This window comes from Sardina pilchardus, chromosome 3 (assembly GCF_963854185.1).
Source record: "Sardina pilchardus chromosome 3, fSarPil1.1, whole genome shotgun sequence".
In the NCBI taxonomy this organism is placed as follows: domain Eukaryota; kingdom Metazoa; phylum Chordata; class Actinopteri; order Clupeiformes; family Clupeidae; genus Sardina; species Sardina pilchardus.
The window spans coordinates 12,810,414-12,827,913 of NC_084996.1; the positions used below are offsets into that span (position 1 = coordinate 12,810,414).

General features: G+C 48.9%; 1 protein-coding gene across 1 annotated transcript in view; it reads left to right on the plus strand.

Annotated features, from left to right (window-relative positions):
• smarca4a (SWI/SNF related, matrix associated, actin dependent regulator of chromatin, subfamily a, member 4a) overlaps positions 1-14,381 on the plus strand; it is a 15,196-nt gene extending 815 nt beyond the window's left edge. Inside the window, exons 2-31 of the mRNA XM_062531924.1 lie at positions 50-148; positions 436-691; positions 933-1,059; positions 1,340-1,513; positions 1,869-2,042; positions 2,374-2,547; positions 2,728-2,775; positions 2,960-3,090; positions 3,266-3,320; positions 3,700-3,809; positions 4,615-4,762; positions 5,208-5,371; positions 5,584-5,650; positions 5,801-5,911; positions 6,477-6,719; positions 7,222-7,335; positions 7,499-7,606; positions 7,881-7,967; positions 8,376-8,422; positions 8,669-8,835; positions 9,078-9,241; positions 9,849-10,133; positions 10,451-10,528; positions 10,712-10,930; positions 11,393-11,664; positions 12,069-12,174; positions 12,575-12,676; positions 12,864-12,996; positions 13,138-13,277; positions 13,556-14,381. Coding sequence (XP_062387908.1) covers positions 50-148; positions 436-691; positions 933-1,059; positions 1,340-1,513; positions 1,869-2,042; positions 2,374-2,547; positions 2,728-2,775; positions 2,960-3,090; positions 3,266-3,320; positions 3,700-3,809; positions 4,615-4,762; positions 5,208-5,371; positions 5,584-5,650; positions 5,801-5,911; positions 6,477-6,719; positions 7,222-7,335; positions 7,499-7,606; positions 7,881-7,967; positions 8,376-8,422; positions 8,669-8,835; positions 9,078-9,241; positions 9,849-10,133; positions 10,451-10,528; positions 10,712-10,930; positions 11,393-11,664; positions 12,069-12,174; positions 12,575-12,676; positions 12,864-12,996; positions 13,138-13,277; positions 13,556-13,591 — 4,139 coding nt within the window. The 3' untranslated portion in view covers positions 13,592-14,381. The remainder of the gene's footprint in view (positions 1-49; positions 149-435; positions 692-932; positions 1,060-1,339; positions 1,514-1,868; positions 2,043-2,373; positions 2,548-2,727; positions 2,776-2,959; positions 3,091-3,265; positions 3,321-3,699; positions 3,810-4,614; positions 4,763-5,207; positions 5,372-5,583; positions 5,651-5,800; positions 5,912-6,476; positions 6,720-7,221; positions 7,336-7,498; positions 7,607-7,880; positions 7,968-8,375; positions 8,423-8,668; positions 8,836-9,077; positions 9,242-9,848; positions 10,134-10,450; positions 10,529-10,711; positions 10,931-11,392; positions 11,665-12,068; positions 12,175-12,574; positions 12,677-12,863; positions 12,997-13,137; positions 13,278-13,555) is intronic.
• The last annotated feature ends 3,119 nt before the right edge of the window (positions 14,382-17,500 follow it).

Here is a 17,500-nt window from a genome sequence, read left to right on the forward strand (position 1 = left end):
ATGACCTTATGACCTTATGGTGAAATGTGTTCTGTTCTTCCTGCTGCAGGAATGGTTGGACCCAATATGCCTCCTCCAGGGCCCTCTGGAGTCCCCCCAGGAATGCAGGGGCAGCCCACCAATGGACCACCCAAATCCTGGCCTGAAGGTGAGCCCCTGTCCAGGCAGACCAGTACACAATATACTGATCAATGCAATGGATCTTCCTGTAAACCCTTTCCTGTAAACAAGAGTCTTCTAACCATGGCTTTTGGAGTTGTTACTATATTTGAGTCATAGAGAACTTTCCTGGGCTCTCAATTTGGTCAAGAATCTTTTTAATGAGATCGTTCTAACCCTGTGGTTGTTCTGTATATTTGTCACTGAAAGTGATGGTTTACGATTAGAGAAATGTGCTGCTATTTCCGCACTAATGAAATGGCGTCCTCCCTCCAGGTCCCATGGTGAATGCTGCACCCCCCATCAGCACTCCCCAGAAACTCCTCCCCCCTCAGCCCACCGGACGGCCCTCCCCTGCGCCCCCCTCGGTGCCCCCGGCCGCCTCGCCCGTCATGCCCCCTCAGACCCAGTCACCCGGGCAACCGGCCCAGCCGCCGCCCATGATGCTGCACCAGAAGCAGAACCGCATCACGCCCATACAGAAGCCCCGCGGCCTCGACCCAGTGGAGATCCTGCAGGAGAGGGAGTACAGGTCAGACACCGGGGACACACACACACACACACACACACACACACACACACACACACTTCAAAGCAAACTATTTACTTGTGTTCACATTCATATATACTTCTAAGCATACTATTCTCATAGCATACGCATACTATGCACATATACCTTCATATATCTCTAAACACACTATTCACACACTTACCCGCTCACCCTTGCTTCTGAAATCCATCCTAAAAGTTCATATTTTTGACTTGTGTGCCAGGCTGCAGGCTCGTATAACCCATCGCATCCAGGAGCTGGAGAACCTTCCGGGATCTCTGGCCGGAGACCTGAGGACCAAAGCGACCATTGAGCTCAAGGCTCTGAGGCTGCTCAACTTCCAGAGACAGGTGAGGGCTCTGGCCAACTCTCAACTACAGGCTTGTCTGGAAACAGGTCTCCACAGTTGAGATTTCATTGTTGATTTCACTAAACCCAAGAATGAGTTAGATATCATGAGGTGTATGATTTTAAATGCTAGTATGTTATGTAGATATCTTGAAAATATCATGGACTGTGTCTTATATGAAGCCTTAGTGCTGAAACTGAGGACTGTTTAAACATGATTGAGTAAAAGTAGTAAACTAAGCTGATCTCTTACTCTCTCTGTGTCTTTGTCTCCCTGCGCAGCTGAGGCAGGAGGTGGTGGTGTGTATGCGCCGCGACACGGCGCTCGAGACGGCCCTGAACGCCAAGGCCTACAAGCGCAGCAAGCGCCAGTCCCTGCGCGAGGCCCGCATCACCGAGAAGCTGGAGAAGCAGCAGAAGATCGAGCAGGAGCGCAAGCGCCGACAGAAGCACCAGGTACCTCTCCTCTCCTCTCCTCTCCTCTCTGTATCCACAGCAACGGAACTAGACCTCCATCCATTCTATCCATCCATATGCTGTTGAGATCCTTTTTATTTGGTGTTGGTTGACACGAGTTGTAGTTAATGATTCCAAAACTTAGTAGAATACACTAGCTGCGAAAATGATGATTTGTCAGGTTCAGTCTTAAATGGCGTTAAAATATTAGACCCATAACCTTTATTCAAGGTTTTAGATCAAATCAAATGTGTGGTGGGTGTGGGATGTGGGATGTGGTTCTAGTTTTCACCGTGGAAGGGATCTCCGATGATGTGGTGCAGTAGTTATGAATTGTCTTCGCTCTGTTCTTCAGGAATACCTCAACAGCATCCTGCAGCATGCCAAGGACTTCAAGGAGTACCACCGCTCCATCACGGGCAAGATCCAGAAGCTGACCAAAGCCGTGGCCACCTACCACGCCAACACGGAGCGCGAGCAGAAGAAGGAGAACGAGCGCATCGAGAAGGAGAGAATGAGGAGACTGATGGTGAGCGCACACACACACACACACACTCTTCATATTGGCTACATACGCGATGTACACATGTCCATATCGAGGGTAGACACACACACACACACATATTCACATGCATATTCATATCAACTGCACACACACACACACACACACACACACACAGGCACATTAATTCATATAAGCCATGTGTACACATGCATTCATATAGGCAGCACACACAGACATGCATACTTGTGCTCAAAGGCCACACATGCACACTCAACCCTGACCACACACACACACACATGTCCCCCACATGTGGCTTTGTTCCTCCACTCACACCGTTGGCTTTCGCTGCCCACAGGCTGAGGATGAAGAGGGCTACCGTAAGCTCATTGACCAGAAGAAGGACAAGCGCCTGGCCTACCTGCTGCAGCAGACGGACGAGTACGTGGCCAACCTCACCGACCTGGTGCGCGCCCACAAGGCCGTGCAGGCCGCCAAGGAGAAGAAGAAGAAGAAGAAGAAGAAAAAGAAGGTGAGTGGGAGGGAGGGAGGGAGGGAGGGAGGGAGGGAGGGAGGGAGAGTCTAGCTGAAGGACTGAGTGAAGGATTTTTTCAGACTTCGCATGTACTCGGAGCTTTGGAATTTCTGAAGTAGCCGAATGGACCGGTTGTGTCTTGGATGTTGAAACCTTGTTCTGTGTTTCTTTCAAAAGGTGGAGAATGCCGATGGCTCAACCTCTGTCCTGGGCCCAGATGGAGAGGTGTGTGTCTGTGTCTGTGTTTGTTTGTGTGAATTACAAATAAAAAGCATCTTTGATTTTATTTGTGCAGTTATACATTGGGTTATGTTGATCATGTAGCTCACTGAGGTCAGTTTGAAGATAAAAAATGGGCTAACCTAGCTAGCGTACTAACATTGCACTTGTTGTGTTGTAATCCTGGTAGCCTCTGGATGAGACCAGTCAGATGAGTGACCTGCCAGTGAAGGTCATGCACGTGGAGAGTGGCAAGATCCTGACTGGGGAGGACGCCCCCAAAGCAGGCCAGCTGGACACTTGGCTGGAGATGAACCCTGGGTGAGTTGCTTAGAAGGATGATGTCGTCATCTGAATGATGTGTGTGTGTGTAGTCATGTGAATGGTGTGTGTGTGTGTGTGTGTGTGTGTGTGTGTGTGTGACAAAGTAGTGTCTATACGTTTGCAGCCTATTGATGGTACAGAACTGATTTCTGTGGGTCCCTTTTGTGCGCAGGTATGAAGTGGCACCACGTTCAGACAGTGAAGAGAGTGAATCAGAGGAAGAGGAGGTAGAGTCATCTCTCTGTTTTTTTACTCTGTCTGTCTGTCTGTCTGTCTGTCCTTTCTCTGTATCCATTTTTTTTGCCTTTAGTATGTCTCGACACATCTGTCTGGGGGAGCTGTAGAAGCAGCCTCCATACCTCCGGTCTATTTGACCAGAGGGAGCTGGGTCTGATTCCGACCCACGGTCATTTCCTTGTCCTCCTCCCGCCTCGCTCTGTCTCTCGCTCCCTCCCTCCCTCTCTCCCTCTCTCTCTCTCTCCTCATTTCCCGTCCATCTCTACTGTCCTATCTCAATTAACCCCCCCCCCCCCCCCAAATAAACTGTTCTAAAAATCGTTTTGGGCCCAAACCCAATTGCTCTGCGTGCCTGTCTCCCTCCGGCAGGACGAGGAGGACGAGCCACAGCCGTCTCAGGCTCCCACCGAGGAGACGAAGAAGATTCCAGACCCCGACAGCGAGGAAGTGTCTGAGGTGGACGTACGTCACATCATCGAGTGAGTATCAGTCTATCTCTCTGGGTCCCAGGATTGTTGTCTAAACCTACCACTTTCCACACTACAGTAATTTACCGTGTATAAACCGCAGGACAGTGTTCTATGCAAGTTAAAAGAAACAAAAGCATATTAACACCATATTAACTGCCCCCTGTATTAACCTCATAGCTAAAGAAATTTTGCAAAATCAATGTATAAGCCGCGGCTAACAGTCGGGATATTATGGTAATATCAGTAACTGTTATGATAGAAAGTATGTTTTAGCACAAAGTTCAAGGTCCGACATGTATGAAGTGTTGCACATGATTTGTGAATGAGCATTGATGCAGACCCACTCTTTAGGGCATTATAGCCCCTATCCATACCCACATTGGCCTGAATTGGTTTTGGATGGCACTTAATGTGGCACGCCCTCCGCATGAGCTAACGCTAACGGAGTGGAAGTAGATACGGAGAGGGTTTCGCCGCTAGTTTCAGAAAAGGCCGGTTCTCACCTCCTCCGTATGTCTGTGTGTTGATATGTCTGATGTGTCCCTGGCTCAGACCTGGCATCTGGCCTTGAGTGGTGTTTGCACTCAGGCCTCAAAATAGATTAACCTTGTAGAACCAAAAAAATACAAACGAGAAGTAGACAACACATGCTGTTTTGACTTTTTTTTTTCTGTATGTTAAGTACAATGAATTGCATGTTCTATGTATCAGATGGCCTCTATAAATAACACTGGCCTTGCTTAGTGTTGGAGGCACCTGATGATCCCTGTCCCTCTAACGGTTCTCGTCCTCCGTCTGTCCATCCGTCTCTCAGACACGCCAAGCAGGACGTGGACGACGAGTACGGGAATGCTGCCTTCAACCGCGGCCTGCAGTCCTACTACGCTGTGGCCCACGCTGTTACAGAGAAGGTGGATAGGCAGTCCACCCTGCTGATCAACGGACAGCTCAAGCAGTACCAGGTAAGCGAACGCACCCACAGACGCTGGGTTTATGCAACATTTTTTTTATGCTAATGTCAATCTTGACATTCAAGAACCCAATCCTTATGGATGCCTGAAGTGCAAACAATCTTGGCCGGGTTTCCCAGTTTCATTAAGAAGCACTTAAGTGCTAAGAACTTCTTAGGAGCGCTCTAAGAACGTTCTAAGAACGCTCCTTAGAAGTTCTTAGCACTTAAGAGCTTCTTAACGAATCTGGGAAACCCGGCCCTTGTAAGTCAAACAGAAAAAATGATTTGTCCTTCAGGGTCTTCAACTTCTGAGCTGGACATATACAGTATTTGACCTGTCCCCTTGACAACTAAACCAGGGGACTCCAAGATCTCCGTGCTGTCTTTCACTCGTCACCTCTCACACACCCTCACCCTGTCTCTCTCTTCTCTGGTTGTTTTGTCTGTGTGTTTAGATCAAAGGGCTTGAGTGGCTGGTGTCTCTGTACAACAACAATCTGAACGGCATCCTGGCTGACGAGATGGGGCTGGGCAAGACCATCCAGACCATCGCCCTCATCACCTACCTCATGGAGATGAAGCGCATTAACGGGCCCTTCCTCATCATCGTGCCCCTCTCGTGAGTGGACACTCCTCTTCCTCACGCTATCTACTGCTCACCGCCATTGGCCCTTTTCTAACCCAGTCACGCTATACATTTCTTACCGGCATAAGAGTATAGATTTTGTTAACTGTTACTTGTTATTGTGTCCTACCAACCCATTAACTGTGTGTGGTACTATGGCAATAATGTCTAATTCTTCTAACCACTTTTTAATTTTTTTTTATCAGAACTCTTTCCAACTGGGTGTATGAGTTTGACAAGTGGTCTCCATCTGTGGTAAAGGTCTCCTACAAGGTGGGTAGACGGTACATTTAAAAATAGGAATGCATTGAAATGAATGAGGAAAAAACAAATTGAAGAGCTGTAGTCCTCAAGCAATATCTGTATGTGGATATCAAAGCTGAATGTGTAATACTGTGTGTGTGTGTGCGTGTGTGTTGGCAGGGTTCCCCAGCTGCTCGTCGAGGCTTCGTCCCCCAGCTACGCAGTGGCAAGTTCAACGTGCTGCTCACCACATATGAGTACATTATCAAGGACAAGCAAGTTCTGGCCAAGGTGAGCACAAGCTCTGCACAGTCTTTATGCTTTAGGCTTAAACTCACACACAGAAGAAGGAGTTGCATCTAGAACATTTGAAGGAACTTTTGGCAACCTTGAAAGTAACCTTTTTGAATAACGATGTCTGCCTGACAGCATTTCCTCAAATAAAACAAACTTAAATGCCTAGAGCAAAAATCTAACTCCAAGAAGCATATTGTACTCGTATTAAAATCCAAACCCATTTCAAAGGTGTTTTAGTTGGAACAATGCTGTTGCATGATGCACCTGGCACAACAATGTAGCAATACCCCATTTTACTTAGTACTGATAAAAAAAAATGGCATTTTAATCAGGTTTTAGTATTAGCTGTATTTGTTTACATTGGGCAAAATATTCTGTGTTCTAGGCATAATCTAATACCTTTGTTGTTGATTGGTTAGCCTTGTTTTTTTTTATATGTATATATTTATAAGGTTTTTTATTTTATCAAAGAAGTTGTGGATGATGGTATTGTATGGAGGGCATGCGTTTGGTACTGTGACGACACTAACGGCTGGCTTACGCGCTCCTCCTCCTCCAGATCCGCTGGAAGTACATGATCGTGGACGAAGGTCACCGCATGAAGAACCACCACTGCAAGCTCACCCAGGTGCTCAACACGCACTACCTGGCCCCGCGCCGGCTGCTGCTCACGGGCACGCCGCTGCAGAACAAGCTGCCCGAGCTGTGGGCGCTGCTCAACTTCCTGCTGCCCACCATCTTCAAGAGCTGCAACACCTTCGAGCAGTGGTTCAACGCGCCCTTCGCCATGACCGGGGAGAAGGTGGGTGCAGGAACACGCTGTCCTAGTTCGGTTTTGTTTACGCAGTTCTGGTCATTATTTTTCTGCCTACACACTGACCAGTGGCAGTAGCACATTTTTTATATTGTTTGCTAATGGTTCAGCAACTTTATGGTTGGCACTGCCAGTGATCCAGCAGCAACAAGGGGCGCAATACAAGGCTCTTCAGTCTCTGACTTCGATGTCTCCTGACATGTTAGGCATTCTGATGTTTCTCTCCGTACAGACTGTAGTGCTTCACCTCATTTAGCAGTGAGAGAAATTGAATGAATCAAAAGTCTGAGCGCTGCGTTACCCTTTACCTCCTCCCAAATGTCAGTGTGATCTCTGCCTTACTCGGTCAGAGGTTTGGCTTTTTGTTTGGCACTCTGTTCTGTCCTATTCTCTGCTTGTGTGTTGTGCAGCATTTTAACAGCAGTTGTTTTTGTGTTCTCATGAGTGTTTGTTACCCTTGACCCATTTGTCGTCTGGTCTCCACTCCTAGGTGGACCTGAACGAGGAAGAGACCATCCTGATCATCCGTCGTCTGCACAAGGTGCTCCGGCCTTTCCTGCTGCGTCGGCTCAAGAAGGAGGTCGAGGCTCAGCTCCCCGAGAAGGTCAGCAGCTACACACACACACACACACACACACACACGCACACACACACACACACACACTAACGTGCATATTCCCAGTAAACAATGGAATGGGAAGATGCCACATGCCCATGAAGACTACTCCTGAGGCTCCTCCTGACACATTCCCCTGTTTGTCCACCAGGTGGAGTACGTGATCAAGTGCGACATGTCGTCGCTCCAGAGGGTGCTGTACAGACACATGCAGGCCAAGGGAGTCCTGCTCACGGACGGCTCCGAGAAGGACAAGAAGGTGAGACCAGGAACACGCGCATGTTGCATGATGTGCTCACACACAGCCATGTTTGAATAACTACTTTAATCATTTGTTTAATCAAATCACAGTTTGTTAATGGGAATAATCCCCCCCCCCCCCCCCCACACACACACACACACATTTGAAATATGGGGGTAGTTAGCCGTTCTGTTTGAGTATTCCGTGCAGTTTTCCCAAATTGCAAAGTTAAGTTGTGTTGCCTGTTTACCACCTGGTGGTTAACCTGATGCCACATCCATGTCTTTCTCAGGGCAAGGGTGGCACCAAGACTCTGATGAACACCATCATGCAGCTGAGGAAGATCTGCAACCACCCCTACATGTTCCAGCACATCGAGGTGAGGAGCGCCAGCCGCCTCGGTGTCCACCACACACACACACACACACACACACACTCACACACACTCTCACACACATACACACCGTTTCTCTAACAGCAGCACTGCTCTCTCCGCTTCACCACAATTACATAGAGGAAAGCCCCCAGTGACCAGAACGTTGCCAACAGGTCCTCACATTCAGTGCTGAAGGCCACTTCCATTATTTCCCTGTCAGGAATCTGCAGCCTACATAATGAAGAATAGCCTTTTACGTAGTTGTCAGAGAGGTTTATGTTAATGAGTTACATTAGTGTGATTGAGTGGAAGTGGTGTGCGCTTGACATTTGCACTGCGTTTTTGCTGGCTTTGTGTGTGTGTGTATAGTCCTTTCCTTTGGCTCATCAGTGTTTTGGGGTTGTGTTGTAGGAGTCCTTCTCCGAGCACTTGGGCTTCACTGGAGGCATCGTGTCCGGGTGAGTATCAGGGTTGACCACGGCATCATAGCATGGCTTCTGGTAAACCGCATAAATGAGTCGTTTAGTTTTTGGCAGTAGAATTATTTCCAGTATCTCCCCTTTCAGGGTAGGTCTTGAAACCACTAGTAAAACTGCTGCCCAGTTATTCTGAGGAATTAGAAACATGGCAGAATGCAAAATACTACCAATGGTGACCCTGTCCGTTTGCAACTGACCCTTCGTTGACCCCTGACCTCTGCCCAGGCCTGACCTGTACCGTGCCTCTGGCAAGTTTGAGCTGCTGGACCGCATCCTGCCCAAGCTGCGGGCCACCAACCACAAGGTGCTGCTCTTCTGTCAGATGACCTCCCTCATGACCATCATGGAGGACTACTTTTCCTACCGCAACTTCAAGTACATGCGTCTGGACGGTGAGGGGATGCAGCATGTCGTAATCGTAACATATTGTCCACCCCCCTATTTTTTTTTTCTTTATTTACGGTCTCTGTCCTCTGTTTTTCTCTGTCTATCTCTTTCTCTCTCTCTCTCTCTCTCTCTCTCTCTCTCTCGCTCTGAGTTATCTGTTTCCTCGTCCTCTTGACGCGTTGATTCTCTGTGCGTGCGTAATCTGCCGGCGATGTCTTAAACGGCTCTGGTTTTGCTCACATCGCAGGAACCACTAAGGCCGAGGACCGTGGTACGCTGCTGAAGAATTTCAACGACCCCCAGTCGTCGTACTTTGTGTTCCTGCTGAGTACCAGAGCTGGAGGCCTGGGGCTGAACTTGCAGTCGGCCGACACCGTCATCATCTTTGACAGCGACTGGAACCCTCACCAGGTAAAGACTCCACCACTCTCCCAGCACACATACATATGGTCACATCATGGACACTGGGCAAGTTCAGTATTTTGCAGATGCTCTCATCTTCCCGTTAACTGCTTATTGTCTGTTTACCTCAACGATATGTTGCCTAGAAACTGCCAAGAGCATCTCTTTTATCGACCACTCTTGTACCACATCTGTTCTCTCACTCTTGTCTCTTTCCTTTCGGTTTCCTCCAATGATAATAATAATATAATAATAAAAGTAATTAATTAGATTACTTCGTTACTGACAAATTAACGCCGTTAGTAACAGCGTTATACTTAAACGTTGTTACTCCCAACACTGATAATAAATAGTATACATTTCGTAAAGGATCAAGGTTCACCGGAGCAACTCAAATGTGAAGTTTATATCTTTTATAAGGTGCCGACATCGTGGACTAGCGTTTCGACGTTTACCACGTCTTCATCAGAGTCTAGACCCGTTGACGCACCAGATAGTGATTCCCAGGAGCGCGGAGGACATTTTTGTTTTTTCTAAGTATACATTTTGTGTATGTGACCGATGTTGTGGTCTTTTCCACTGACCTCTTCTCGGTGTCCCCCTCTGCCCTCCTCAGGATCTGCAGGCCCAGGACAGAGCCCATCGTATCGGCCAGCAGAACGAGGTCCGCGTCCTCCGCCTCTGCACCGTCAACAGTGTGGAGGAGAAGATCCTGGCCGCGGCCAAGTACAAGCTCAACGTCGACCAAAAGGTCATCCAAGCAGGCATGTTTGACCAGAAGTCGTCCAGCCATGAGCGGCGGGCCTTCCTTCAGGCTATCCTGGAACACGAGGAACAGGACGAGGTACGGCAGTCAGAATGTGGTAATTACGAGAAGGGCAGCGAAACCAGCAGAGACCAGGTTGGTTAAGCAAGATCGGTAGAGTATGAGTAGTGATGTGTTGTGTTGTGTGATGATTTACAATTTCAAAATATTAATAACATTGTTTGACTTGAGCATGACTTGAGCCACTCAACCTTTCTTTTCTTCCTTAAGCCTGTTAGATGTGTCAAATCTTTCATCAATGATCTACCCTCTCTCTCTCTCTCTCTCTCTCTCTCTCTCTCTCTCTCTCTCTCTCTCTCTCTCTCTCTCTCTCTCTCTCTCTCTCTCTCTCTCTCTCTCTCTCTCTCTCTCTCTATCTATCTCTGTCTTCCCTCCCTCTTTTGCCCCCACAGGAAGAGGATGAAGTGCCAGACGATGAGACGGTTAACCAGATGATTGCCAGAAGCGAAGAGGAGTTTGACCACTTCATGGCATGTCTAGTTCCTCTGTGCAATGGTCCCGCCCATCTCCTTACCTGGGTGTTCCTATGGCCATGACCTATAATGATATGATATCTATACTAATTCTATAGAATTGTAGCTGTGTCTTACTTTTTCTTTTTTCTCTCTCCCTCTCTCCACTCCTCTCCACGTTTTTCTCTTCTCCCTCGCCAGCGCATGGATCTGGACCGGAGACGCGAGGACGCCCGCAACCCCAAGCGCAAGCCGCGGCTGATGGAGGAGGACGAGCTGCCCTCGTGGATCATCAAGGACGACGCCGAGGTGGAGCGGCTCACCTGCGAGGAGGAGGAGGAGAAGATGTTCGGCCGCGGCTCGCGCCAACGCAAGGAGGTCGACTACAGCGACTCGCTCACCGAGAAGCAGTGGCTCAAGGTGAGGCCATCAGGGAGCTGAAATGACTATGTTCTAGGAGATGGCCAGTCTGAAATGAAAGTTCTCAATTTCTCCTGAAGTTCTCAGTCCTGCTATTTCGCTACTTTACTGTTTATTCCATCTTTTCACCCTCTGCATTCAAGACGGAGGTGGTCTAGCTGATTACACCATTAGCTTACCAAGTGTCTCTTTGTTACACCAATACAAATCAGATGTGCCTGGACCATTGTAGAAAAGCAAGGCATGATGGAGACTGATAACATCTGTGTTAGGTCTTTTCTGTTTCCCCTGGTGGCCAAGTTCTTCTCGGAGGTCCACTGGCTACTGCTCCCCAGTACTGAGTGTGAATGAATGGCAGTGCCTGCAGTTCTTCTCCACTCTTCCAGCCTTCTGTCCAGCAGCTTATGCTAACTTCTCTCTCTCTCTCTCTCTCTCTCTCTCCTGTCCACTCTTGTTCCTCAGGCCATCGAGGAGGGCACCCTGGAGGAGATGGAGGAGGAGGTGCGCACCAAGAAGACCACGCGCAAGCGGAAGCGGGACCGCGACGTGGACCCCGGCCCGGCCACGCCCGGCTCCAGCAGCGGCCGCGGCCGCGAGAAGGACGAGGACAGCGGCAGCGCCAAGAAGCAGAAGAAGCGCGGCCGGCCCCCGGCCGAGAAGCTCTCGCCCAACCCCCCCTCGCTCACCAAGAAGATGAAGAAGGTGGTGGACGCAGTCATCAAGTACAAGGACAGGTAAGGAGAACCGCTCACGCGAGCGGTGCAGAACATTTCGGGAGTTCCATTTATCAGCATCCTAGTTGTTCCCACAAGGGTTCCGTTTTAACATTCAATATGTTATTGTAATTCAGCGGAATTAGTTAGGGAACAAAATAGTGTCCAAGCATTGTTTTGTTTTTCTTGATGAGAATCTATATGATTACATGACATCTACGGTAAAAACCGCAACAACTACGGTCTTGATTGTAGTCTCACCGACGTGTCGAGCTGACATTATTGAGTAGTGCATCTTAAACTATATGCGGTCTGTATTCGCGTGTTGTCCCTCTTACCCCTCCCCGCCGTCTCCTTCTTGTCCACGTTTGGTCTTAGCACTGTGTACTTACCTTGACTCTCTCTTGTCGCCCGTCTCAAAGTAGCAATGGGCGACAGCTGAGCGAGGTCTTCATCCAGCTGCCCTCTCGCAAGGAGCTGCCCGAGTACTACGAGCTCATCCGCAAGCCTGTGGACTTCAGGAAGATCAAGGTGAGCTAGTCGTCCATTAGACCACATCTCTCCACCGAAGCTAGACTGTGTATGCATGTATGGAACAAGTTTGGAGGGCTGCGGCGTAGTTCTTCTAATAGCTTAAGGTGTTCGTGAAGGTGCTCTTTGGTAGAAAAAAATATAGAATGATTAATGCTGAATTGACCAAGGACTCTTCCGGAATAAGTTCGAAAAAGCTTATACATGGGCTTAATCATGAATGATCATTAAAAATGCCAACTTGTTTCGGCCTTGGCTAGGCCTTCATCAGGGCAAAGTCGACTGAATGCATGTATTTTGGTCTCCATGTCCATTAAAGTGCATATCCATAGTCACCTTCAGCGAAGATATTCTGCGTCAATGTCTGACTCTTCCCCCATCACCCTCTACCCCAACACAGGAGAGGATTCGCAGCCACAAGTACCGCAGCTTGAACGACCTGGAGAAGGACGTGATGCTGCTGTGCCAGAACGCACAGACCTTCAACCTAGAGGGCTCGCTGGTGAGATTCTAGAGAGAGAGAGAGAGAATGTGTGGTGAATCTGGTGATAAAGGAAGAGTGAGCCAGAGAGAGCTGAATGCCAGACTTGTATTGTAAATAAACTGGGCCACATTAAAAATGTAGGGTTTGGCTGTCACAAAGGGCCAGTTAAAGGTACCGGTGTTAAAATCGTGTGTGTGTCTCCCAGATCTTCGAGGACTCCATCGTGCTGCAGTCAGTCTTCACCAGCGTGCGTCAGAAGATCGAGAAAGAAGAAGACAGCGAGGGCGAGGAGAGTGAGGAAGAGGAGGAGGAGATCGACGAAGGCTCTGAATCTGAAAGTAATTATCCGCACATCCCTAGCGCCACACTCCACTGCTTGCATGTCTCTTTAAGCCCTCTGGTCTACACAGTGTATTTGAGGAGCGCTCCTGTCTCACTCATTTCCTCTGCTTCCTTGTCCACTCCCGGCGGGGCTCCAGCGCGCTCCATGAAGGTGAAGATCAAGCTGAGCAGGAAGGAGAAGGGGTCCGAGCGAGGGAAGGGCCGGCGGCGCATGGGCCGCGGATCCCGCGCCAAGCCGGTGGTCAGCGACGACGACAGCGAGGAAGAGCAGGAGGATGTAAGTCGCTCGCACGCTGCAAGTACACAGTCATACACACTGATACACACTGCCTGTCATCACTCTCAGACACCACTAGCAGTGCATTCGCAGGTCACTGTGTTCAGAGTTTGGACCTAGTAACAGGTGTAGGCTTGTTTTGAAAGGTCTTTACACACACTTATTAGGAGTGGCACAAGCATGTTAACTTGCTCCTTGCTTTGGTGGGAGTTACTGACGGCTGACTGGTTGTGTGTGGTGTTTGTTTTTTGTGTGTGTGTGTGTGTGTGTGTGTCCAGGAACGTTCCGGAGGCAGCGGCAGTGAAGAAGACTGAGCCTCCACAGGACCAATGCCCCTCTGCCCCCCCCCCCCCCACCACCACCACCACCACCACACACACGCCCGCCTCTCTTACACACAGAGCAAGCCTGTGGTCAGTCGACATCATCTGTAACCTCGTGTGTGTGTGTGTGTGTGCTGTGGGAGGGAGGGTCGGACTGAAGACTGGGGTGTAGTTTGACTTTAGATGAGCAGATGTTTTTTAGTTACATGTGTATCAGATGATAAAATAAAAAATGTGCGATTAAATTTAAAACGACAAAAAAAAAGATACAAATCCACCTCCATATTTAAGCAGGCAATCCCGATCTAAAACTGTAGAAGCGTTTACGTCTTTGGCTGTTTATTTGTTTTTGTTTTGTTTGTTTGACGGGGGATGTTTTTGTGTGTGTCATTTCTTTCGAGATGATGTGTGCTTGTGACCAGACGAGGGCTGACAAAGGACCACACGGAGGGTTTTACTTGACATTTTAAAGCAAATGTTTTCGTTATGTTTTTTCTTTTCATTTTTTTTCTTTTCTTCGTCACTTATGCTGCAGAGTCGAACCATTCCCCCACTAACTTGCCCCCCCCCCCATATTTTCCCCCTGAATGCATGTTGTGTATGAGTGCACGCGGACGACACGATGTTTCGCTGACCTTACTGTCCTCTATGTCTCTTTCTCTCTCTCTCTCTCTGTCTCTCTTTTCCGCCTTTGTTTTCCTCGGAAGTTTAATTTAAGGAAATTTTTGCGGGATCACGGTACATCCCGCTCTTGGGGGGGGGCCCAGCTCCTGGAGCTGAGAAGGAGGGAGGGGTGGGGGGGGGGACACGGTGAAGACTCTGTCTTGTGTCAGTGTCACTGGATTTCCAAATCTACAATAAAGGCATCTCATTAATCCACTCAGGCACTGTGTCTTCTGTCTGTTGGCATATTAATCTGTAGGTGGAGAGTGTGGCTCAGTGATTCTGTATTTGTGATTTTCCTTTTGAACTCCAGGGGGTGCCATATGTCACATATCTGGATTATTCCAGGGGCTGATGGGATTGTGGTGACTGGAGAACCGTTGCCCTACTATCAGGTGTTTTGCTTGACTCACTTGTGAGAACCTGTATTACTCACACTCAACAATACTAACCTTTCTGGGGAGGGGGGGGGGGGGGGGGGGGAGGAGGGAGAATCATGACGTGATTATTGTCATCTTTTCGGGAATAAAGCAGATTAGAGAAGGATCAGGTGTCCGAAAGTTGTTTCCTTGTTCCATCCTTGTTTCAATTAATCTGTGAAGAGCTGTAGCTCAACCGCAAACACTAGTCCAAAACAACCCCATCAAGAGGTCTAGAAATGCAAAACACTTGGCTTGCCCGTCTCCCAAACGACCTACATCCCTGGGACTATGTGTTTGGAGAAGAAACCAGTGAGGCTTATCGACCCTCGTTTTACCAAAAACAACCCATAGCTCATTTTCTCTTCCTGCTACCCACTATGTTTGACCCCCAACTTCCTCTGTGTCCCACATGTGCTTTGCATAAGCTCGGAAACACTCCCCCCCCGCCCCCCCCAAACGCACATGCACACACCACCAGTGTCCAGGCCCATACAACTCTTCCCAGAACTTTCCTTTTTTCCCTCCTTTTTTTCCCCTGAAGTCAGTGGTAATGCGGACCAAAACAGTCATGCTACAGAAACATGCCACGGCAGACGTGGCCCCACGGTCTGTTTTGAACCTCCGCTCAGGGGAGGGGGAGGTGGCCGAGCATGTGCACGCGCTTGCACGGATCAAAACAAACTCTGGCAGGTGGTCCCCTGTGTGCGGGTGGAGGGAAGGCCCCAGCTCCCTATACGGTCTTCCCCCCCTATAGAACATGGGGGGGGGGCCTTTGTTTGGGGAGGTCTTGCCTGCCCTTCCTTGACTGGTGGGGGAGGGACAAGGCAGCTGCTGTAGACCTCATTCAAAGGCGTGTATACAGGAAGATTTTTGCATGCGTGTGGTAGCCTGTCTATTGACTGATGCAATGGATCAAGGAGATTTCGGATTTACGAAAGTGAACATGCCACTCCAATGGCATCGTGGGAAATGGGATTTCAAAATTGAACTGAAGCGATGTGTTCAGTTGGTCAGTGAGTGGCTCATTGGATAGGGTACAGCACACCTTTCCTCTCTAGTAGGAACGATAGAAGGCACCATAAGGTGCCCTATGACGCATTTGCAAACCATTAGGCTTTTTTTATGTTTGCTTTGGGGCCAGCGGTCCTGGGGGCCGCTACTGAAGCTCAGTGGTGACTTATGTAGCGTGAACCCCTCCCTCTATAAGCCCTGTCAGAGAAGACATGCCTACTTCTCAAACACATGCGTGACCTCTGCTCTGGCCCAACTCACTACCAACCCCTCCTACATCCTCACGTGCCTTACTTCCAAGAAGGGGTTAATTCCCAAAAGACCCACCATGTGCACGAGAGTATGTGGATTTTTTTGTTGTTGTTGTTAACTGTACAGAACACGGGAGTGTTGATGTGTTGTTGAGTGTGGGTGTGGGTGAATGTAAAGGTTTCCCAATGCCAGGCATCAAAACAGGGCACTCTCGTTCCCACGCCATCCTCGGTCTGTCCCCGCGCAACCTCTACAGAGGGCACGCAGTGCGATGTCTAGGCCCTACTGCAGAACCCACACACCTGCCCAGCGCGCGCCTGTCCTCAGCCTGTCCCCACGGTGTTGTCCTCAGGCTGCCCCCTGCACCACTTCTACAGAGGGCACTCAGTGCGACTAGACTATAGCATTCAGGTCTGTGAATGCACCTGCATGTCCCTGTACGTGTCCCTGCCTGACCTGTACGGAGAACAAGTCCCGTCAGGTTACACACAACCCAACTCAGTCAGCCTCCAACAGCGTGAATCAGAGGGAGATATTGTGCTATATGATAAAGGGTGTAGAGAGAGAGAGAGAGAGAGAGACAGATTAAACGGACAAGTGCCGGTTGGGGTATCTGTGATGGGGTTAATGGTGTGTAATAAAAATGGTGTGTTCACCTGTTGGTAAAGTGGGAGGAAACTGCACTGTTTTCTCTCAGGTTGGCTGGAGGAATTCTTAAGAATCGTACGATATTTGGTGAGTGTACGTGCATGGGTGGATGTTCGACCGGTCGATCAGGTGTGGGGGTTGACACATCCGCTTTCACCTGAATGGAAGGTGGAGTGTACGAGGTGAAGACGTTGGCTCACCCCATTTCACCTGTCACACACACACACCCACACACACTTTCTGAGTGGACTCTTGAACTCACCCGATAGCGAGAAGGCCAAAGTAGTAGTAACAGTGTAGTAGCAACAAAAATATGCATACTGGCAGTGACATATACACACACACACACACACACACACACACACACACACTAAACACAAGCACGCATGCATGCATTCCCCTCCTATATGTTTTATTAGGATAAAGGCATTTTTGGAACACCCCCCATACCGTTATACATTATGGGGCATGCCAGAGAGCCATTATTAAGGAGACTCCAGTTCCCTGTCATTACATAGGAATGAGGTCATCCACACCTCAGGGAGTCTCTGTTCATGTATTTACACATACACAATCTAAATCAAATACGTTTTTACTAACCCATTGTGTTATCATATCAACAGCATTTTCCACCCTCTAGATGGGAGAACTATTGAAGTCTCCAAGTAAAATGTTGAGTGTTCCAAAGGCAGGCAGTTTTAAGACCCTGTTTACCCCCCAAGAATGTAACGCGTTAAAGCAATTGCACCCAAGGGATGCAATTGTGCTAAGCATTAAAGGACTAGCACTCTGCATCCGACCCCAACTGAGACGACCGTGTGGACTGCCATAAACTTCACAACCATTCCCTGATGTATTCCGCGTCTCGGAAAGTGAGACATGAATGTGAATCTGATCTGAGGTC